This window comes from Dunckerocampus dactyliophorus, chromosome 5, assembly GCF_027744805.1.
Source record: "Dunckerocampus dactyliophorus isolate RoL2022-P2 chromosome 5, RoL_Ddac_1.1, whole genome shotgun sequence".
NCBI lineage: Eukaryota > Metazoa > Chordata > Actinopteri > Syngnathiformes > Syngnathidae > Dunckerocampus > Dunckerocampus dactyliophorus.
The window spans coordinates 18,289,607-18,314,325 of NC_072823.1; the positions used below are offsets into that span (position 1 = coordinate 18,289,607).

At 40.0% G+C, this 24,719-nt stretch overlaps 1 protein-coding gene across 14 annotated transcripts in view; it reads left to right on the top strand.

Annotated features, from left to right (window-relative positions):
• Nucleotides 1-24,719, top strand: part of mef2aa (myocyte enhancer factor 2aa) — an 89,113-nt gene that overhangs the window by 58,706 nt on the left and 5,688 nt on the right. For 4 of the 14 annotated variants that reach the window (XM_054775393.1, XM_054775394.1, XM_054775392.1 and 1 more), the window contains 6 exons: nt 2,981-3,112; nt 3,181-3,315; nt 5,934-6,147; nt 7,026-7,082; nt 18,655-18,839; nt 24,064-24,087. In XM_054775393.1, coding sequence (XP_054631368.1) covers nt 2,981-3,112; nt 3,181-3,315; nt 5,934-6,147; nt 7,026-7,082; nt 18,655-18,839; nt 24,064-24,087 — 747 coding nt within the window. The remainder of the gene's footprint in view (nt 1-2,980; nt 3,113-3,180; nt 3,316-5,933; nt 6,148-7,025; nt 7,083-18,654; nt 18,840-24,063; nt 24,088-24,719) is intronic. The other 10 variants (XM_054775397.1, XM_054775398.1, XM_054775402.1 and 7 more) reach the window with 7 other exon arrangements.

Genomic DNA, 24,719 nt, shown 5'->3' on the forward strand with positions numbered 1-24,719 from the left:
ACAGGAAATGAACCAGGCGCAAGACTTTTTCTTAGAACGAGAGGAATGTTACCGCTTTGTACCGCAGCAGCCTTAATGCATCTGTGGCTCAGTGTGACCCAGTCATTATCCAGAGGAGTTGTCTCTCGTTCGCATCCTTCTTCACTCATTGTGGACACTAGAGTTTGAAGTGGGTGGCATTGTGAACATCCCAGTGTGACCTGTGTTGCATCCATACAAACTGAACTCAGGAGTATAGTGGATGGGTGTAGAAAGGGAACACAATCCTGCAAAGTTGTTTTTTCACCAGAAGAATAACATACTCACGTGAAACATGGTGGGTGCAGCATGTTTTGAGCTTGTGTAACAGATACCAGCTCATGTGGCTGTGTGATAGTATGTCATGTAAACCTTGCTCCCTGATGCCTTAAGAGCCGCGATGGACAACGAGTAGTAGTAGTAGTAGTAGGGCTTTTTACTCGTTGGCTAGCGCTGCTTAACTCTCATTTGATGGGGATGTGTGCTTCGAGCCCTGGTGTGTGCAGGGCTGGACTTCGGGGGTCCGCTCTTACAGTTTTTTTTTCTTCAGCTGGAACTGGGGCTTGCCTAAAGGTGGATGGACTTTTGAGTAGTTCAAAATAGACCCAAAGTTTGGCCCAAAATGTTCGGAAATGTTTCCAAACATACAGTTGCTCCCAAAATTATTCATCGTTCATGGCAAATTCCTGTTAATATTAAAAGTTTCAAAACTTTCTAAAATGATTTGCAGTAAACTAACAACACAAATAGAATAGCTCATATATAATATACAATATTATTTTAATTACTTTAATATTCTAGTCCTGTTAATTATTATAATGTAATATATTTTATTATATATTATATTATATTATATTATATTATATTATATTATATTATTTACAGTGGTATAAACCTGCTATTTTAACAGTGGTGTGTTCACTTCCTGTATCCATTCAAGTCAAGTGCTGAGTTGTGAGAGGCCCTGTGGAATCTGTTTTCAGTTTTTTCAGGAATCTCCTTAAGCCATATCCACACTTTGAGGAAATGCTTCCAAAAGTGAGGTTTTGGCGAGCGGCGCTGGGTTAGCCGCACCGTCTGCACCGATGAGCCATTCTGTCACATGTCTGTAGACATAGACACCCCCTCCTCCCCACATCCTCGCACCGAAGTTGCACCCTCTCACCCAAAACAACACTGAATCCTTTATCTGTCTGTCTCTCTCCCTCGCATACACACACTCGTATCATTTCATTTTGTTGGACGATAAAGACAAGAAGGCGAGGGTGAGGTCTCATTAGTCTGTGTAGGTTGGTCTCGCTGTGACCCCAACATGCGCAGGTGTCAGTGACCTTCCTGTAGAGGCGAGGCCTCTGCGGCAACCCGCAGACATGAGCAGGGTGCCGCTGTGGGCCTGCAGCAGCCTGATAGAGGAGCCTTGAGAGCCCGCCATAAATCATGTTTTGATGTACACTGCCTCCATATCACAAGCTGTCACATGCTGTCAGCGAGCCTTGTTAACACCGCTATTCAGAGCGGTAATGAGGAGCAGTGAGCAGCACACAGCTCTTACTTGATTTCTTTCACGACTTTGTTTCACTGTCATGAGAGTGGGCTCTTTATAAGGCTGCAGTGCAGCGCTTCTGTTGCCTGGTTGCTGTGGAAATGCACAATTTCACGGCAGCATTCGATTATCTGCTTTATTCCTTGCATGGATTAACCTTGATAAGATCCCTTCTATTGCAGCCCTGCTGATTTAAATAGTGCAAAACTTCTAAGTACTCTGCTGTGGGATCTTCTTAAGTAGGCAGCGGTTGCTTATGATTACTGAAATATAATAACATGCAAACCCATAGTTGTAGAAAAGAAGGGGGGTGGGGGGAGGCAGAGAGGAAAAAGGAAGATATTTTTTTGGCGCGGCCTGTAAAGGTAGAAGACAAAGTGTGGTCACGGTTTATTAAACTTTTTCAACTCAAGATCCAAACAAAAACTAAAATATATTGCTGTGACATCATATCATCACATCCACTTAAGCTGACAATGATTAGGATGGAATGGCATGTGAATAAGGCAAAAAGGCAAACCACTCTTAAGAAGTTAAGAAGGCAACTAAATGATTCAATTTTGGTGAAACACAATAATCTGCAAGTTTTTAAAGATCCTGGCGACTGCCAATGTAATCTAGAAGACTTCACAAGAGAGCATGATAAAAATAAAGAAAAAAATGTTTTGTAAACCTAACGCCTACTTCAGCTACAGTACGTGTGAAGACATAATTAATTGATTTTATTCCACTCAATGGAGAGGAAACACCTCTCCTAAGGGAGTCTTGGAGCAAGCACAAAAATGCACAGAATGGGCTCCAAAAAATTAAAAGCATTCCAACAAACTTTTAAATTGGATATGCCTGGAATGAGAAATGGTATGTATCATTTTGGACTCTGAACTTTCAGTTAAAATCTGAAAATAGGATAAAAAAATACAAATAAAATAACTTATTATGTAAACTATAATACATAATATAAAACAATGTATTAACTTAAAAATGTATAAATATATTATTATTATTGTTATTATTATTATTATTATTATTATTATTATTTGTGGTGTTTTCTGCTCACCCCAGGCTCTGTTTACTTGCTCACTGTAGGAGCTAAAAATCAGATCATTTTCCCTTTGACATAACAAGAGATTGCATGTCAGGTTTGAAAATTATGTTTTTATTTATCCTTTTCAAGCTGCTGTGCCTCCCCTGAATTTTTCTGGTGCCTCACACTTTGAAAAGCCCTGGCTTAAAGCATTATACTCTACTAGTGACCCTCCCAAACCTCCTTGAGTCCTCATCCTAACTTTGGGAAAGGCTGCTGCTATTCTGCTATACTGTATTGTGTCATTTCCATGTAACAGGACTTATTGTTTCAGCGTTATGCAAGATGACACATCTTGTATCCTGTTTATTTTCAACTGTGCAATTTCATTTCAGAAATTAAGAAACAAAGGCCATAATGACTGTGCTAGCCCTGATCCCGAAGACTGTTTCGGGCACAGTCCCCTCATGGATGACCATTTCGGCAAACTAAACGAAGAGAGTGATTTAATGTACAAGCGCTGTGGTGTAAGTACTTCCTTTTGTCCCCCGCTGTTTTGTGTTGATGGTTGTCTTTATGTCGATGTTCACTGCAGGCGCTAAACAAGAAAGAACACAGAGGTTGTGATAGCCCGGATCCTGATGCCTCATATGTCCTCACTCCTCACACTGAAGAAAAGTATAAAAAAATTAATGAGGAGTTTGATAATATGATGAGAAATCATAAAATCGTAAGTACTGTAAATGCAGTTTGAGTTTTTTTTTTTTTTTTTGCTTGGCTTTGTGTGCCACAAGGAATTTTTGTTTCTCTTTTTGTTAACCTCCCACAAAACTCTCAAAAGTATGCTTTCTTTATAAATAATGCCTCCTCTTCTGGATTGTTACATTTATTTTGCAAGTGATATTTAATATTCCGTGATAAGATCACATTTTTTATAAACAAAGAATATTAAAATGGAGTAAATGTTGCATTGGAAGAGCGGTGTGTTTATCACCTTACTTAATAAATGGGGCAGGGCATTTTCATCATAACCAATTATAATGCAAATCTTGTGTGATCTTATCATGCGTGCCATGTTCTCTCTGTTCCTGACATGAAGAGCATTACTTTGCCATTAACAAAGTCACGATAACACACAGACTGACCACACTGGATGAAGGCTGTAATGAAACGTTGTTTTTTTTTAATCACTGACACGTGTCATTTTCATTCACGCTTTGCACTGTCAGCACAAGGTCAATGGATGTGATTCTTGTAGCTGTTGCAATGCATCTTTTCGCTACACTGCACAAATACACACAGATGCTTCACAAGACAAAATGTGCGCCTGTTGTGCTGACCGCTGCAATGCCAGATGATCACCTGAATGCATGTTTTTGGACTTGTGTTTTTTTCTCCTGTTTTTTGTTTGTGCTGCAGCAGCACTGAATATCTGTCTAGTATGGTGTTTGTACAGTGTCCAAACTCGCTAAATTGTGAGATTTACGCCAATTTGTATTTGTTGTGTTGGTATCTTTTAGCTAGGAATGACACAAGGAAGTGGCAAACGACTTAAAATGTAGAGTTAAAATATTAACATCTTTGATCTGATTGGACAGTTTTGAAGAAATGCAATCTTTTTCATCATTTTAAAACATTCTAGTAACGTCTACCGTTATCTGGACAAACCTTTTAGGCAATTTTAGTTTGTATTAAGAGTCAGAGAGACATTATATATTTTCAGCAATAGTTTTGCGCATTTTAGTTCAACAGGTTCATCTGTGATTTTATAGTAGATATTTTTATAATTGCATAAGGGAGTAAACCAAATGCCCTGACAGGCCATTGCCCACAAGCAGCAGGTTCCACACCCTTGATCTAGAGCATTTAGTGTTGTGTATTGTATTGAGAAAGTGTAGGGCATGTAGCGCACAGACTGGGTTCGTATCTCCGTTTGGGTGTCTCCGGGTACTCCAGCTTCCTCCCACATTCTAAAAATATGCATGTTACGTTAATTGGAGACTCTAACTTGTCCATAGGTATGAATGTGAATTTGAATGGTTGTTTGTTTATATGTGCACTGCAATTAGCTGGTGACCAGTCCAGGGTGTACCCCGCCTCTCACCCAAACTCAGCTGGGATAGGCTCCAGCATACCCTGCGACCCTACTGAGGACAAGCGGCATAGAAAATGAATGAATGAATGAATGAGAAAGTGTATGAATAATTGTGGACACTGAAGTTGTATCAAATATCATTTTAAATTTAGAATGATATACTGTAAAAACCTAGCAAGTAAGAATAATATATTATTAATGCATTCAAAATATTTAAATTATTATATTTTTATTGATGTATTCATTAATAAAAAATAAAATACATGAATCTCTCGTTTATCACGGCTAATTAGTTCCAGACTCGACCCTGATAATTGAATTTCCGTGAAGTAGGTTCTTTATATATAAATGAAATATTTTTGTGGTTAGAGTATAGAAAACCTGTTTACGGCCTTTTAAATACAGTTTTTAACATTATTAGAGCCCTCTAAATATGAACCAACACCCCTATAGTCACCTTTACACTTACATTACCCAATATTAGTCACCAGACAAGACGATGCACGAAATTAGGTTGATAAGAATGAGACTTGAGACTTGACAAGATTTTAACATTAATTTTCAGAAAAGTAAAATGAAAAAACAAACTTCTATTTAACACAAAACAATGCAGGTGCGTTTTGAAATGTTTGTTGATGCTATTAATTGATGCTAAACCGTATTATTGCCAACATTTTTTGAGACCAAACAAACCATCCACCCATTTTCTATGCCGCTTATCGTCACTAGGGTCGCAGGTATGCTGGAGCCTATCCCAGCTGACTTCGGGCGATTGACTGGCGACCAGTCCAGGGTACACCCTGGATGTTTGGACTAACAAAAGGCGGTATTCAACCACGAAACAGCAAGGCAGACAGCACCTTTAATGTCTCAAATAAAACGTCTTACAGTCTTTCCATTTTCTTGTGTCATTTCCAGCTAACAGATACTGATCCAACAATCAAAAATACCACTTTCATACAAAAGGCCCCAAACTGTAACTCTTTCACAATTACCATTAGAATTTTGGACAAATGCAGCGAGGGTATTCACTTACTGTTTATAGATACATTAGAAAAGTTTTGTGTATGTTGCTCTATTGTCAGTATGAAATGTTGAAGAGCTGCCCGTTTTCTGAATCTGTGTCCTTTTATTAAAGCAAGCCCTCAAGAGTAGCTCTCAGTTGATACCATGACAACCACTGATCATCATTGTCAGACCTTGGATGGTTGTGTTTGTGTGTAAATGTGTGTGTGTGTGTGCCCTTCTTGCAGCCTACAGCGTTGCCTCAGCAGAACTTCTCCATGCATGTGGCGGTGCCGGTGTCCAATCCTAATGCCATGTACCAGCCAGGAGGGACTCTGGGCAGCCAGACTTTACCAGCGGCCGCAGCCTCCCTGACTGACAATGGGATGCTGTCCCCGCCGCATGCCTCTTTGCATAGGAACGTGGGCTCCAGTGGAGGGCCCCAGAGGCCCACAAGTGCAGGTTAGTTGGTTGGTGGACACCACAAGCAATCAGTGCACTACATATGTACACACTACTCTCTGCAGTTGAGTAAATAAGCACCACTATATGATGAGATACAATAGACACACTGATTTTCGCAATTGTATCCAGTGTGACCTGAAGCTAAGGTCAAGCTATCATGTCATATTCATTCACCAGTTGTTGATGTCATGCCCCCCAAACCCCCTCTTTGCTCCTCCTCTAAGCTCACCCTACTAGCATTGTGGTAAAAAAGGTGTGTATGTATGCTAGTACTTGGATTACTGGTTTGCTTCTATCAGCCCAGATGGCTTTTTGCAAGATGCAGCTACACACTGCATATGACAGAAGTACATGCAGAGAGGTGTGAAATGTCTCATTCGGATGTGACTTCATATCAAGAGGTGTCTGACACCTTCTTATTCGCAGTTCTTGTAATGGTTGTTTTGCAAACCAGCTAGATTGTTGCAGTCTTTGTAGTTTAATCAGTGTATTAAAAAAAAAGACTCATTCGGATTGTATTGGTGTGCTTTGATTTCAGTTTATCGCTTGGAATGTGTCCTCTTGCTTCATAAAACTTTTAAGATAGGCCTTGATAAAGCTGTAATTTCCAAGTGCATGATTGATGGCTCACTGCAAGTGCATCGTCATGGTGGAATGCTGTGTTCGCTGCCTGCAAACGAACGCTGCTTTATGTTTTTTTAAAATGTCCCTGTCGTGGGGACACTCTTGGGGGGGGGGAGAACTTGCTTCCATTTTACGGGTTGTGAAGATAAATCTACAAGACATCCATGTCTGGTCTGGCACCTCGATCACACGCGAATGCTCGTTTTGCAGAGGGCTGTAGATGGTTAATCATATCACTCTGTGCATCTCAGGCATGCTGGATACCACAGACCTCTCAGTGCCAAGCGATGTGGGCTCCAGCCCAGCGGGTAAGTCCTCCCAGAGATTTATTTGCTCTCTGTTGCGCTGCCCAGTAGACCTCCTGCTTAGCACTTGAGCTGGATAGTTATGTATCCATCTGTGATTGGTTCAAGACAGTGTGCACTATCAGTGACTGATTGGGCCTTTGCTTGGCTATATCCACTGCATGCTAATAGCTTACATGCAGACCTCCTATTAACACAGGAAATGTGTGATTATGCTTGTTGTACACATGCATGGGAGTTTGGAAAAGGCCCATCACACAGTGCAGTGATTGTGCTTGAAAAGGCTAACCAGGCGAGGTGGCTGACTGACTCTGACTGGCAAATAAATGCAGCATTGCCTTTCAACTCACCACCACGTGTAGCCCTCGCCCCCACGGTGTTTCCTTCCCTCTATTGACAGGTGCATCTGTCCCCCTCTCTACCGTAGCAGCCCTTATAAGGCTGGCGAGGGCCAATAAGATGTCTAGACCAGCATAACCCTGTAGGTATTCAGGCCATGATATTCCACTAAGTCCTCGGTACACAATGACCGGACAGCCTGTCATGGCTGCAATGTGCTGTGTGAGAAGCGATGGCAGGTGGCCTTTAACTCTTTCCTTGTCACTCTTCTTAAACAGTAGTCGCTTGTTACCAAATGGGGCAATATGTAACACCCTTAGCTTATTTAAAATGATTAGTGAGAAGATTGTTAAGTATATAAAGTGGAAATAATGGAAATGTGATTCATCTGTTCCAGGGTCAAACTGTTGCCCTAATGTTCGTTATTAAGTGAACAGGCAATGTTTATTTGTAACATTTTAGCATTCTTTTCTGTTTTGTAACTATAAAAATAAGTTAACCGCTGTTATGATAAAACATAAAAACAATAATTTGCGTACTCACCCTTAACTCTGCTAGCATAAAGACAATAAGTAGCTCATTTTGTGGTGTACATTTCATTCTTTTTCTTTTATTACTGTCGACCTAGCTACATTGTACTGAGCAGTCCGAACGGGGTACCACTTTAGATACGATGCTACAGTTGCATCACAATCACGTCCATTTCTGATTCTATGGCTGTCATCATTACATTTTTACTCTTTGCCATCACCAGTACCCTCCTGCATTGTTAAAATACACAAAAGCCAAAGAATAAAGCAAAATGCTGTTAAGAAGTTAAGACATATGCAAAGGTTGTGTTTTGGCAGTTCAACCTCTGGATTTTTGTGTGACATTAGATTATTCCCAAAAATATTGGTCAAATTGTACGGCTTGTGGAACCTAAAAAAATCGAGCACCTTATCAAGTGTGACTTTAGGTCGGTGAGCATCTAAAATGCTGTCATCAACACAGTACTGGTAGCCTCCTGCATCGCAAAAACACACAAAAAAGGCAAAATACAATACAATAAAGCAAAATACACTTAAGAGTTAAGAGAAAAATGTCGACATCTAAAGACATATGCGAAGATAATGTGTTGGTGGTGTTTCAACGTCAGGATTTTTGCGCAACTTTAAATTATTCCCAAAGGTATGGGTCAAATTGAACAATTCAACAATACGGAGTTCAACCAAAATTATCTGCACTGCAAATTATGTGCCACTTGCCAAGATTTAAAATCATATTTGTAGACATGTTAGATAATTTGCCTACTTTTAAGGGTTATTTACTCATTGACTCTATAGTATAACCTTAATTTTATACTGAAGGATTACTTTTTGTCTAGTTTAGTTCCGGAATGTTAAAATTGAGTAAATAACTCTAAAAATAAGTTACTTTGGTTTTCCCAAAAAATGAAATCTCGTTTAAAGATTCCACAACATCCACAGAATGCTAAACAACAATGTTTAACATTCAGTTTATTAAAGAGCAAGGTAATGGTATACTATAAACCATTTTTGATGACCAATACAGAAGAATGACTAAATGACGGATTTTGTAGAGCAACTTGGTTTACTGGTTAAAGAAAATAAAATTGAAGTGATCAAATTATCACTTCTTGGTGTCATTTTCAATAGCACGAGTTAAGATATTCGTGGAACAAGTAGACTTTTTGGCCTACTTGTAAGATTAATTTTGGCTTATTTCAAGATCAGCGAGTTTCAGGATACAGCTTATTCATTTTATAATTTCATTTTCACTTTCAAGTATTTCATTCTAAAAATAAGTATTTCTACCTTAAAGGTCCTGCTAATTTTTAAATGTAAAAATCTTAAATCTAGGATTTCAGTCCTGCTTATTTCTAGGTGTAGAAATCTTAATTTAGGATTTCTTACCAAGTAAAATGTACTTGCTGCATGGACAGATAATTTCACTAGTTATAAGTAATTTTTTTCTTATATTTGGCCAACCCTTTTTTGCAGTGTGGAAAAAATATGCCTCAAAAGACAATACATGATGTTTAAAATATTATCACGTGTGACTTTGGGTCAGTGAGGATCTAAAGCAGCGGCCGACAACCCGTCAAACGCGATCGACCAGGCAACCTTTGCGACTTGCCCAGTCGATCGCTGTTGTAAAATTCTCTCATTATACGTTTATATTTAGTGCAGGCACTGTTTAGGGCGGATTTCATGTTTTTTACACCAGGTAGAGATGAGGTGCTCTCGCAAAAAATATTTAGGAAAAATAATTGCATTATTACATTTGTGCTCTCCCCTCCTGGAGAGTGATCAACAGACACACATTTTGACCACTGTACATGACTGTACGCCTTGCCGCTCTCCAGGCACGCACCCACAGTTCAGTCCCCAAAGTCCGACTGGAGGTGCCAGTGCACGCCAATAGAGCAAAAGGCACAAAGAGACAAACTGAAATGTTGGTTCCAACAACCAATAACAACACAAATCTTTCTTTGTCTTTAAATATGTATCACTTGAAAAAAAATCTACAAAATTCTATAATAAAAAAATAGCACTTTAACAGCGCCAACTGATTTATTTAATTAATTATGTTAAACTTTTTTAGCGTAATTAACGCATGCCCATCATATCAAGCCACACCTCTGTTATGACGGCAGACAGAGGCACAGTGGAGTGCCCCCACATAGTCACACAGAGTCTGACGCTCTTTTTAGAACTTTATCCTGACTTGAACACATCAATAGCAGCGCAATTGAAACACCATATACTGTATCTCCAACTCACAAACACGTCTCTAGTGGAAAACACTTCCTCATAGGTTTTATTACTGCCTACCAAACGCCATAAAGGAGTGATTAGTATTACTTTATTTTAGTTTTATTCTACAGTGCTTAACATCTCTTGTAGTTCTATGATAGTTAAGAATGTTAGACTGTTTCTTTAAACATTGCCTGAGCAGTTAATACAGGTGTTATGATGGCAGCAGAATGAATAAATTGACATGGCTGGGGACCACCTTGATACTTGTTTGTGCTGTGGTCAAGGCACAGTCTTGTGTCAAAAGGCAGCTGGCAGTGGGCACAGGGTGAGTGTTGCAGCTGTTGTTTGTACCAAGTGGAACAGCAGAGACCACAGGGAGGAGAAAGCTTGCAGGCTTGCTGTCTGATGACCATTCCTGACATAGCTCTGCTTCTTCACAACGAGTAACATGACCACAGCGACAGCCTTTCAAAGTTACCAGATGGAGTGTGCCTTGGGATATCAGCGTTTCTCCTCATCAGTTGATTTTAACGTACATTTAACATACACTTTATAGCATCGGTGCGCTCTGTGATGAAATGGGTGACTCATTTAATTGTTGGGTGTGGTTTTTCTTCTCACATAGTTGTCTCACATGCTGGCGTAATGGTCACGTCAGGGAACATTTGCAAATACATTCCCTGTTTTTACTTTCTTAATAGCTATATCCTCATTAATCCATCCATTTTCTATACCTTTTGTCCTCAATCGGGTGACGGGTGAGCTGGAGCCTGTCCCAACTGACTTCAGGCAAGGTGGGGTACACCCTGGCCTGGACACCAGCCAATCACAGGGCACATATAGACACACTCTCATTCACATCTATGGACAATTTTGAGTCTCCAATTGACCCGACATGCATTGTTTTTGCAATGTGGGAGGATTACCCGAAGAAAACCCACACACGCACGAGGAGAACATGCAAACTCCACACAGAGATGCCCAACGCAGAGAACCCTTGATCTCCTGTGAGGCCTGCATGCTAACCATGTGGCCACCATGCAGCTGGTGTTGTTCATGTCTTTTCATTTTATACCAATACCTCCATTTCATAAGAGAGCTCAACAATGTGTCAATCAAACGCTTTGGGAATTGGTGCGTATTTAGAAGTTGCATTGAATAAGCAGGTGAATGGTCTGCAATGCAATACCTCTGAAACACATAATATACACATATTTGTGAAGTGATTTTCTTATGTTGTGTTTTTTTAAAATTATTTATCACCTAGTAGGGGGTGTTGCAGCAACACTAAAATGAAAATAAATCGTAAAATGAAAGTCAGGGGAACAAAATGGTACTTTCAGTGAATACATAGTTAATATAATGAGTATGTATAATAAGCCATAATGTTACACAAAAAATAACGTACTATTACCAAAAGCTAGTCATAATATGCTAAGAAAAAAAATAGTAGAATTGAGAAAATGTGCAATTTTATGGGATTAAAGATGTTTTTTTTTTTTGTTTTGAAAGCAAAATCATAATTTCACAATATAAGCGTTGAGAGAAAAATATGTAAAATCTTACAAATTGAAATCATTGTTTTAAAATCATGATTTTACAAGATTAAAATTACATATTTTTTGAAATAAGTTATAATATTGCAATAAATTAAATCATCCATGAGAAACTAAACTTGCCAAATTGTTTTACCATGTTTTAACATTTAAAGTCGTAATATTCCATTCCATTTTCTTCTGCTTATCCGGGTCCGGGTTGCGGGGACAGCAGTCTCAATAGGGAAGACTTCCCGGTCTCCCGACACCAAGGCATTCCCAGGCCAGCTGTGTGAGACATAGGCTACGTTCACACTGCAGGTCAATTCCGATTTTTTTGCTCATATGTGACCTGTATCTGATTTTTTCATGTCACTGTGAACAGTACAATTCAGATTTTTTTCAAATGCGACTCAGGCCTCGTGTGATGTAGATATAAATCCGATAGGTATCCGATCAACTGCAGTCTGAACATTCAGGTTGCATACAACTGACCTATACCTCATCGAAAGGCATGGTTTACCATGCCAGACTTGGATAAAAGTACTCACCAATATAGACTCCCGTTGCACAAAACCCTTGAAATTGCCACAACACGTTAAGGAGAACACACACACCGCAGAAATTTTCACTTCTGTAAACACATGGAAATGCGTATGACGTCGTCCTTTTGCTCATGCACATCACTTCCTGGATGCTTTGTTTTCACAAGTTGCATTTTTTTGGTAATGTGAACGGCCACATAACAAATCGGATTTTAACAAAAAATCTGAATTGGGCATCATACCCTGCAGTGTGAACGTAGCCATAATCCCTCCAGCTTGTCCGAGGTCTGCCTCGGGGCCTCCTTCCAGCTGGCATGCCCGGAACACTTTACCAGGGAGGCGTCCAGGAGGCATCCGGACCAGATGCTCGACCCAGCTCAACTCCTCTCCATGTGAAGGAGCAGTGGCTCTACTTTGAGCCCCTCCAGGATGGTCGAGCTCTTCACCCTCTCTCTTAGGGGGAGTCCAGCCACCCTACAGAGGAAACTCATTTCAGTCGATTGAATCCACAAACTCGTTCTTTTGGTCTTTTGGTTGACACAAAGCTCTGATCCGCCTGTCGACCTTGCGCTCCAACCTTCCCTCACTCGTAACAAGACCCCAAGATACTTTAACTCCTCCACCTGGGGCAAGACCTCAGAGTTGCTGTTCCGACATCCACGCAATGTAGAAGAGACATGTCAACGAAGACAGTCCCACAACATCCGGAGCCTTGAGGAATTCAGGGTGAAATTCTGGGTGAAACTTGTCCCCCAGAGCTTTGCCGCTGTGGAGTTTTTTGACTACCTCAGATACCTCAGCCACGGTGATGGACCTGTCCGCATTTGTGTCCTCGGACTCTGCTTCATCAAAGGAAGGTATGTCAGTGGGATTGAGAAGAATGCCAAAGTATTCTTTCCACCGCCTGACTATATTCTATATACTATACTCTATACTATATACTTCAGTCGAGGTCAGCAGGCCCCCATCCCCGCTGTAAACGGTATGGACCGGGCACTGCTGGCCCCTTCTGAGGCGCCAAATTGTTTGCCAGAACCTCTTCGAGGCCGACCAAAAATTGTGCTCCATGACCTCACCGAACTTCTACCACACCCAAGTGTTTGCCTTGACAACTACCAAAGCCGCATGTCGCTTTCCTTATCAGTCAACAGCTTCAGGAGCAAGCCCCACAAGCCATTCATGCTTGATAGGACTCCTTCAGGTTGACAGCAACCCTAACCTCTGGGGTCCACCATCGGATTAGAGGTTTTGCCGCCATGCCTGGCACGGACCACGTTGGGGCCACAGCTCCAATCGGCTGCCTCAGAAACGGAGGCACAGACCATTCGCATATATCCCGGTTTTCCCCCGGGATGCAGGCAAAGCTCTGCCGGTGGTGTGATGTCTGATGATACACCTACAAAGTCAATCATAGACCTGTGGCCTAGGGTGTCCTGGTGCCATCTGCACATGTGCACATCCTTGTGTTCGAACACGGTGTTTGTTATGGACAAACTGTGGTTCGCACAGAGGTTCAATAACATTACCCCGCAAGGGTGTAGATCGGGGAGGCCGTTCCTCCCAATCATGCCCCTCCAGGTCCCACCGTCATTGCCCACATGCCTGTCGAAGTTTCCCAGTAGACCCCTCTGATGGATTGCAAGAAGGCTGAGTACTCCATTTGTCACGTACGCACAAACAACAGTCAGGACCCTTTCCCCATCCCGAAGGCATAGGGAAGTGACCCTCATTTGGGATGATTCCAACATGGAGGCACCGAGTCGGGGGTCTAATAATAAGCCCACACCAGCTCGTCGCCTGTCCCCTGCGGCAACTCCAGAGTAGAACAAGGTCCAGCCCCTTTTCAGAAGTTTGGCTCCAGAACCCAAACTGTGGGTGTCGAGGTGAGTCCGACTATGTCTAGTCGGAATTTCTCAACCTCTCGCACAAGCTCGGGCTCCTTCCCCACCAGAGAAGGGACATTCAATGTCCCAAGAATTAGATTTACCCGCTGAAGACCAGCTGTGATCAAATGTTTTTATGTAATTTTGAGATTATTTTTGCTCCTTGGTTTACAATATTCTGCGGTAGGTTTTGTGTTTTGTGTTTACACACTCTCATAAATTCATTAAAAACATACTTTCGGTCTGTAAACGCGAGGCTTGCTCGAGAGCTAGTTAGAGTGTGCGCGGCGGAAGAATTAGTGGCGCGCATGGCAAGAATTGCAAGTGTGTGCCTCGAGCGCATGATGGAAGAATACAGTATGTGCCTGTGCAGCTGCACTGATGAAGTATAACATTGCTTATTAGTTAACTTTTTACACTTCATTACGTTTCCCAAGCAGTCATGCGTCAAAGAAATGGAAAGCCATCATCATGGAAGTAAAAATTAACATAATAAATTGTTCAGAGAGAGGACAAACGGCCACCAATATTAGCCACTCTTTTGGGCTCAAATGCTCAACACCCATTCATTTTTAACAAGTGCTTACTTATGCAATGATTTTATATTGGCAAACCCTTAAGTAATGTCTTAAGATAAGGAACAGAAGAACGTTAAATATGTGCGAGATTCGGTCCAAATCGATAAAGGTATTCAGTGTATATGTGGCAAAAGCATACTACGGTATATAGAGTTGCAGTCGTCTGCAAATTCAATTAAGATCCTATACTTATTGGCTCAAAAGTCAAAGCTACATCTGTATTGGAGTCAATAGTATTCTCTCTTGGCAACCATCATCAAGGGAAACGCTGGATCCTGAGACGTGTGACATCTTAATCAGATGGATGCACATTCCCTGAAGTTGAGTGTTAATTCACATGTTGATTCAGGTCTAAATTAGTTTACACGTTTGTGAGTGATGCTCTCAGTCTTTGCCCTACTGGAATAGATTCTAGAACAAAATAATGCAGGAAATAATAAATTAAAGACTCAGGGTCAGGGGACAGGGTCTGCAAAGTAAGCATCACTTTCTCTACAACTTATATATCTGTGCACGTAATAACATAATGGGATTGCACTGCAAGGCAGTTCTTTTCAGTGGAATATAAAGAGCTTATATCCCTAAATAAAAACAAATACTTAAATATAGTAAATACTGTCTTTGTTATGTCGTAATTATTTAATGATAAGCAATTTCGACATAGGTCTTTATAAAAAAAAAAAAGACCAAGAGGTTGCCCAGACGTGAATAGCTCTGCCAAATGCAAATCACTGCCATCTGTCATCATGAGGAGGCACACCGGAGCGTTTTCTGTTTTCAAGTAGAAAAGCACTGTCCATGGCACAATGAAAAACATTATTTATTTCATCACAACTTTGGGGGTGGACATTGGGCCACAAGACACTATTACTCTGAAATAACAGTAATGCCCAACTTGACTGACTCATCTGATTAGTTAGGATGAAGCTTGGTTGTTACAAATGCAACTGAGTCATGCTTCTTGAGCACGGATCACTTGTAAATATTTACACTGTGTCTACATGAATGCACGGCCAATTGTGGGAGGCACCAAACTGATAAATACAAACAATACAGAACAAGACAAGTTACTGTGAGTGTTAACACAAATTGGATGGAATAATGTTGAATTAACTTAAATGACTGCACATCAACAAGTCTTAAACTGCATTGCTAACCAAAACAGCAGCACCTACTGGGTCATATGTCCGTGTGCAGTATTAGAAAAGATATTATGTGGAGACTGCGTTGTTTCTACTGATTATTGTTTCAGTTGCCTCTATAGTCGCTTCATGTTGACATTTTTTGGAAGTTCCGCAGCAGCCTGCCTCTGTCCAGCCTGCCTAAGTTCTTGCTGTTTCGCTGGACATATGTTATATTCATAATAGTTAGTATCATTATTTGTGAAAAAATATTAATATTATATAGTATATAATATGTAATAATATATATATATTTATTCTTGTATTTTGGACTTTTTTGCCTCATACAACTGTAGTTCTTTAATATGTCAACTTTATTCATATAATTTGATGACTTTATTATTTCATTCTTCTTATATACATTTTGCCTCTTTTCTCCTTTTCTCCAATTATCGGTTATTAGACAATTATTAAAACATGCCAAGATTTCTCATTTGGAGAAAAGCTGTGTCGAATATGGAATGGCAGTGTGCAAGGCATTATTGTCAGCGCACATTAAGTGCTTTAGGCACACCTGGCAATCCAACCTACTTTGGTTTTCACAGCGTCACCGTCAGCTGTTTTTTTCATCATCCTTGTTGATGTCCAAGCAGAAGCTGTAGTAATTCTAGATTTGATCAACTTTACTTAAAGATTTTGTCAGATCAACCCATATAGATGTGTGGACTTGTCTGCACCCTTAATCACAGAGTGGTTCTATTGACGCTCATTGCGTTTGGCTCAGCGCCATCTTTCAAGTACCGGCGTCATCTGCTTCATAACACACCTCATACATAGAAGAGAACTGTGTTGACATTTAGCAATTTAAGTGTTTCTTGTGTCATGCATTTATTCGGTAATTAAATACAAGCGATCAACAAAAGAGAAGAATCTGTCGAGCAGGCGAGCGGGCGTGAGCTCCACCACTGCAATGCACGTCTGAAAGCTGTAAAAAAAAAAAAAAAAAAAAAAAAATTCCACAATTAAACCCAGCCCTTGACCAGCAGAGCCAAGAAGGTAGAGCTTGGACACAGTCGCCTTTCTGGCAAAACATGCATCGGTGTCCAAAGTGTGGCGCAGGGGCCATCTGTGGAACGTGACTTATTGCCGAAATAAAATCAACAAAAACCCAGCAAAAGTGGACAAATAGAGCAAAAATAGAAAAAAAATGATATTAATAACAAAAAAACACAAAGATTTGTCTTTAAATATTGTATAATGTTTTTTTATTTTTATGTAAATTGTTGTTTTTTTATTATAAAAGGACAGCTGGACAGCCCTGACGTAAATAGACAAAGACAAGTAGACAAGAGTAAAACTGAGTTGTATTATTATTATTATTATTTTTAGTTATGCTCCTGTACCTTTCTGCAGCCGAGTAGATGAAGCAATATGAAGAAGTTTAATTTAATACAGTAGTTGCATAATGTGTGACATTGCAGTACTAGTTAATCACGTTTAACAATGGTTGACAATCCAGCAATTGAATGAGTTGGATGAAATGTCTAAAATAGTGTAGGTCATTGCTTTGCCTTCTACACATTTCCATATTGTCTTATCTACTTTCCAACAGCACTTCTATTTTAAGGCCATGGACATATACTCCACTATAAACACCATAAACACTGCAGTCAATTCTTATGTGATCAAAGTCACAGCTGATGGATGCTTGTGTATATACTGTTGATTCAGCTGTGAGATACTATTGTGAGCTTCATAACTGTTTATTTGACCGTAAATTGTTGCTGGTGCTTATCTGCAGTCAGTGCAGCTATTGTTCTATTATGTTCCTACGCAAAGAGCCTCCTCGTTGTACACACACATTTTGTTTCGCTCGGACACGCTGAACACAATAGAGAAGTCAGCAACTTGTTGAAGTGTTACTGATCTGTTGATGCGCCGCCAGATACCATTCATTCTTTCTTCCCCTTCTTTTTAGTGTTTTAACATATGTTTTTTAATGTAAGTGAAGCTTCACTCACACTATATACTGTATATTCAATTTAATTGTATAATTTGTGTGCGTATTTACAAATGTTACTCTTCTCATTCTATTGGATCCTTGTGCAATAAAATAATGTAAATGTCGTATTTATATATGTAGGATTCCAAATAAAAATACAATTTTCTAAAATGTATAAATAAATAAATAAATAAGCACAGATAAATAACTTGTAATTTAAAGTAGTTATTGTAGACTGTAAATTCATATGAATGATATAATAGAATACAATAAGTTTGTTCAAGCCTTTTATAGTTGACTCATTGATAAGACTGATATGGAACCTTAGTAGCTGAGCACTTTTTTTAATCAAAAGGAAATGACCGTGCATGTCAGAGTGTGAACGTTGAGTCCAGCGTGTTGTTGTAGCATGTGTGCATTCTGCAAAAACACTTTTTCCTTTTTAATTGTTTTAATCCAGCTATAATGGTTTCAGCTATTTCTCTTAAGTAGTCACAGTACATTTGGCAGGGAACTGCCCCTTATCTCGAGGTGCAAAAAAGGCACTTGGATGCAATCATTCACACTAAAAAACAAAAGGCTCATCAATTTTAAAATGGCCATTTTATTTTTGTAACTGTTCAGGATAATTATCCATGTCTATTAAAACTTCCCAGAGGGATTAAAACACTTAAAGCCATGTGCTGCAGAAAGCCAGAAAACAACAAGAGTGTATGTGTGTGTGATAGAGAACAAGGTTGATGACTGGGATTGTTGTCAGTCACAGTTTGTGGTTTCATGATGTGTGCCTGTTACTGTGCACCTCTGCAGGGAACGGTTTTGTTAACCCCAGGGGCTCCCCGGGCCTCCTCAACACACCCAGCGGCAACGGCCTGGGTAAAGTCATGCCTACGAAGTCTCCACCACCCCCTGGAGGGAACATGGGAATGGGAAGCCGCAAGCCAGACCTAAGGGTTGTTATCCCTCCATCTAGCAAAGGGATGATGCCCCCGCTGGTGAGTACAGCACACACCACTGCACACACTGAAGATGCACCATATGGACAAAAGTATCGGGTTATTACATCTACACTAATTGACAATAAAGCTACAAGAGCTAACAGTCCTCAGGGAAGTCTTTATATAAGATTTCAAATTTTTGCCCATTCATGCAGAAGAAAATGTGTATGGTCAGACAGAGCAAGTCAGAAGTTCCTCCAAACATGCCTTTATAAACCTTGGGGCCTTCCCCCAAACTGTTCCCACAAACAAGCATACAATTATTACCAACTACAGTATGAACAATTAACTCTTTTCCACTGCATGGTAGATACTTGGTCCAGCATGGTCCCACTTGTTACTAACCCATTTCCATGGGCAAAATGTGGTATTTTACCTGGTACTATTTCTAGTACTTATTCAGCTGTGGTTTCAAGCATGCCAAGCCTATACCGTACGGCTGACGAGGCCCAATGCCGGTCATTCATTTGTTGAGCGAATTAGTCATTGCCTTGTCATTTTAAATTTAAAAAAGTACAGGCCTGGAAATAACAAAAACAAGCATAAATGTCAACATTACCTAACCATACTGCTCTGCCTTAGCTCTGGACACTGTCATTTTATTTACTGTATTTTACAGACTGTAAGTTGCTCTAGAGCAGTGGTTACCAAACTTTTTACAGTCGCCTGCCCCATGAACCATTTTTACATTTCCTTAAATTGAAAGATTATACATTATTCATTGGTTAATTAATTTTAGAATTCTGGTTCAAAAATTTGTATTGTGCACGGTCAAATTTTGATATAAGTTTTACATGAGCACTGATAAATCGGTAAGATGTGAATTCAGTATGTAAGTATTTGTCCTATATGTGTTTTATTTCAGCCGGATGTTGGCATCCTTCCCTTTGAATGGGTTGAACTTGAGCTTCTCTTCACTGTCCACTTGCAATCGCTGTGATTTAAATGCACACATTAATTTGATACTGAAATTTTTTATTTGATATTGAAAAGGAAAGTTGAACAAACATGATAAAGCAGTCTCCAAAGTACAAAAATACATACAAGCATCGATAAAACCTCATTTTTCTCCACTCTCCACTCTGTCATCCTGACACACACACACATGTACATTGACAGGATTTCACCAATATAAGTTAAACCTTCAAGATTAAACACTCTTAATACACAACATAATCATCAAACTTACTTTTTCATATAACTCACACAGAGCAATGTAGAACTTCATGCTGTGTCTCCTTCCTTTTTTCTGGTGCGTTCGTAATTGTGAGAGACGCACATTTTTTTTCCGTTTTTATTCACGTACCCCAAATGACAATTTGCGTACCCCTGGGGGTATGCATACCCCACTTTGGAAACCTAGGCTCTAGAGTGTGTTGCATCAGTCAAAAATGTGGCCGGGAGAAGCTACCCACCGAGGCCGGGCAAGGCGCATTAATGTCGTATAGGCTATGTAAGCAGTCGAGAGAACCAGAGTGTACAGTTAGAGTAGTCGCCCGCCGCAGGAGGAGCCGCTGCTGTGGCTGGGCAACGTACACAATGTACACAATGTACACAATGTACTTTTAAACTTGAGACACACACAAGGGTCACGCACTCCTCTGCGTTGCCCTTGCGACCTGGCGGTGTGCAAGGTGTTTCTGCGTCCACGCAGAAAATAATTTTCACCTATTTTCTTCCTACGGGCTTTGTTTGCTGTCTGCGAGTTTGAAAATCCGTACGGGACACATGCGTGTCTCGTGCGATTTTCCCCACTTTTGCACATAGCCAGCACACGGGAGTACGTACGTGGCCCGCTTTATTAACACTGGGCTATAAGTTATTCAGGAGCATATTTCACCAAAATTCAAGACCATGAACAGACAAGTTGTTCGACAACACAATAACAATTATAACAATTATAACACATAGAACAACAGGTGTCGAGTATGTTATTCACCTACATAATAGCATAAAGGACATACCCTGAGGGTTGCATAGATAAAATTAACATAACAATCCTGCGCGTCCAACAAGCAAGTTACTGTTAAGCAAGTTCACCAAGCTCCCGATGTCATTGCTAATGGTAATGTTCATCTCAGACAGTGTGAATAACATTTAAAAATATATGAAATTATATATAGATATAGATATAGATATATAAGTCACATCTCTCTATCTATCTATCTATCTATCTATCTATCTATCTATCTATCTATCTATCTATCTATCTATCTATCTATCTATCTATATCCTCTTGGATAAAATCTGTTTTCTTTCTTTTTTGTAATCAAATGTTTGTAACCCCTCATTGATTAATTAATTGATTAAAAACTGTGTCCCAGGACGTTTGTCCACACTGTGTGTGTCAACCTCCAAGACTGAATAGAATGTGATGTTACCATCTAGATTTTTAGAGTTTTGCAAGTTTTTAGCGCGCAAAGTACTCCTGTTTTTCTATTAAGTCCCCATCAAACCAATAATCTGCAGCTGAAGTGCTGTAACGCTCTATAAATTATTCACATAAACACGTGGCTTTGTCATGATAATCATGATAATGAAGATGTAGAGCACTCTGACCACAGTGAACACCTGGGGCTACACTACACTTAGTTCAGAAAAAAGTGTCTACGTGCTTTGTTTTCAACAGTTCTCGTCAACAACTCGTATAGGTTTTATTTGCCCATCATAATTGAGCATCTGCTATGTTTGCGTTTTAAGAGCTGTGACCCGGGTTAGTGAGTTGTGTCTGAGCTGAGCAAGCCTTTCGAAGACGGGCACAAGTCTGCGGAGGTTTGCGGCGGTGGCAGGTCTGCAGACAGCCTGTCATTAGACCATAATGGTATTAAATTAATCACATCTCAGCGTGACAGAGTGTAGATGAAGACTTAATCAGGGGCCCAGGGTGTGAGCCAGATAATATCTTGTCGCCCTTGTCGCGTCTTCCCGACACCATTGATTGAGTGTGGGGTATTAAAGCAGCCCTGGCCCGGTCGAAGGATCTTCCACTAGTGAAGAAATAAATGAAGTAGAGCCAGTGTAGTGTAAATAGAAGTGTCATGTCCTCAAATAATGGGTTGTTTATTTACTTAACTGCAGACAGATACAGGATATGAAGGATGCCTTTATTTGAGGGGAGACCTTTAGTAGTACAAATACGTATCTAGACACGCTGATGTCCAGTGATTAGTGGACAGAGAATTGTGGCTTTTATGTCACAATGGGAATTAAATGTGCACCTGTCTCACAGGGTTGAAACTGTATATGGATTATCAGTAAACCGCAATAAAATATTGTTATTGTACCGTTTCCAAATGAAATTATCCCAATTATCGCGTTTATGTGTTTACCGTTATATTGTGATTCACATCCAGTACACAATCAAACCAATTTAGCTGCACAACAAACGCAAAAGTTTGCACTTGCTGCATGGCCGTGCTGATGTATTTTTTTGTTTGTTGTATGTTTTATGTCAATCAGGGTGTAATGTGCTGAATTCAACCGTACTCCTTGATGGAAACAATAATAATAATTAAGGATGCCCGATATTGGCTTTTTTACCAATATGCCATATTGTCCAACTCTCAATTTCCGATACCAATATCAGCCGATGCCTATACTGATATGTGTAACATCACATACTGTATCTCCTGTGGTGGAATGAACACATATCTGTTGTGAAGCTAATGGATACAGCATCAGCAGTTAGCCTCTCAACATGGCTGTAAACAACAATTTACAACATTGTAAAACATCTGAGAAATACTTGTGATTAGGCTTGGGCTGTGGCAAGTCAACAGACTGGCCATTTACATTTTTTTGGTCATCAAAAAGTGGCGCAGCCAGAAATTACTCGCATAGGAGTGGCAATAAGTTGATAGCTGAAATGTCTACATGGCCAGTGGGTTGGCCGGTGGCCACCACGTAGCTCCGCCACTGTGCAGCAGCGCGCTGTATTTGTTTCCAAGCCACACTACAAATTGCGTGTACACAATAATTCCGGGCAAAAATTAACATATTTTGCATCAGATTTTAAAGAAATTTCATTTGCAGATAGATATTAAAGTGAATTTATATCCTACATACCTTTATCTTGTCCTGAAGCTCCGATCCATGAGTTTGAAAGGCTTTAAGTTGGACTTAACATTCAAAGTTGTCATATGGGTCGAGGTGGTCCAACACTCAGTATAAATCCGATGCGAAATTGAAGAGGAAAAGTAATCTACCTAACAAACATGTATACGAATGAAAATACGCCCGATATCATATGAAAAAGCAGCATTTTCACTGACATTCCCACAAACTCTCCTAATCACACACACAGTGTCAGATTTTACCGTTGCTTACTTCCTACTAGTTACATTCCTACTAGTGAGGATAGGCGGCATATCTAGAAAATGGATGGATGGAAGGAGCAAGCTAGTTGCTACTAGCCACCCACGTTTGTTTACACGCTTGAGAGGCGGTTTGATGAGGTCATCTTTTGTGCGCCAGCAAATACGGGAGCCCCTAGGCGTATATACAGCATTATGTTTATTATCGGCTTTCATTATAGGGAAAAATCCAGAGACCGATATTGCCCAATATACCATTTTTATGCCAATATCGGGCCGCTAACATTGGTTAGGATTGGACATCCCTAATAATAATAACAATAATAATAATAATAATGATAGCGACATCAGGTCTGTTAAATCGGATGTCACTATTTGAGGATATACGATGAGGCACAAAGTACCTCACTAACCCGAATATACTGTAAGACGGTATTTTTTTTCATAGAAAATTGTTTTTTTCATAGAAAACAATCTGAAAAGGCAGGTGACTTTCATCACCTGCCGTCATCAAACAACTGACAGTCACTGATGTCAAAAAGATACATTTTGTCTGTTTTTTTGTCCTTAAAAAAATACAACCCCCAAACAGGGCGTTAAAAAGATGGATCATCTTATAGTCTCATTTTATATTTGTGTCAATACGATATTATCAGTGAAAGAATATTAGCTGGGATGTTTCCTTTGCTTTTCTTTTTTCTTTTAGCGCCTAACAACTTTGCAAACTTCACAATCACACATTGCTGGGGTATTGCGGCTACATGTGTGAAACAAACACAAAGCACAAAAAAAAATCACATCTGGCACTTTGGTTCAGCAGAATGGCACAACAGCAGGCACAGAAATGATGGCATTTATAAACTTATAAACTCGTCCTTAACGTAATGCTGCTTTTCTTTTCCTTCCAGTCAGAGGAAGAGGAAATGGATTTGGTGAGTTATATGGGTTGAAAAAGTGCTTCCGATGATGGAACATACAGTACTAGACTGACTATGAGCTCTAAAAAGTGCCTGCAGTAATAATAACGTGGGAAAAAATCCTTTTTGTCACTGCATGTTTTGGCTTTGGCTTGTGAAAATTGCCTCAGCCTGTTCACTTGGCTCCTCCATTGCCTACACATGCATGTAGGCAACTCTAGTAGTGTGATGCTCTGGAGATGCGTGCACAAACAAACAATGCCATTGTAGTGTTTGGGACTGCTGAAAACAAAACACACAATGATTTATTATACATATTTTTTTTGTTGTTTTATAAGGAAGACACACTGACATCATCTTGAATGAGGTCATTCTGTCAGATACATGTTGAAGTCATCTGGCCTCAGAGTGCTGGAACAATGCAAGGAAGCTGTCAGCATGAGGATGAGGTTGATGATGACGATGAGGCCATGCTGCCTGAAGCACAGCCACTGGCAGATGCACAGATGTTTGCTCCATTACGGTCTACACAATGTCTGCGATTGATTGTTGCCGCGTGCTTCAAAGTGTGATGCATGGACAGACTGTGCTGTGTTTGAGTGGATTGCATGACACTGCACAAAAACTGTAATAGTTTCATTAGAGCA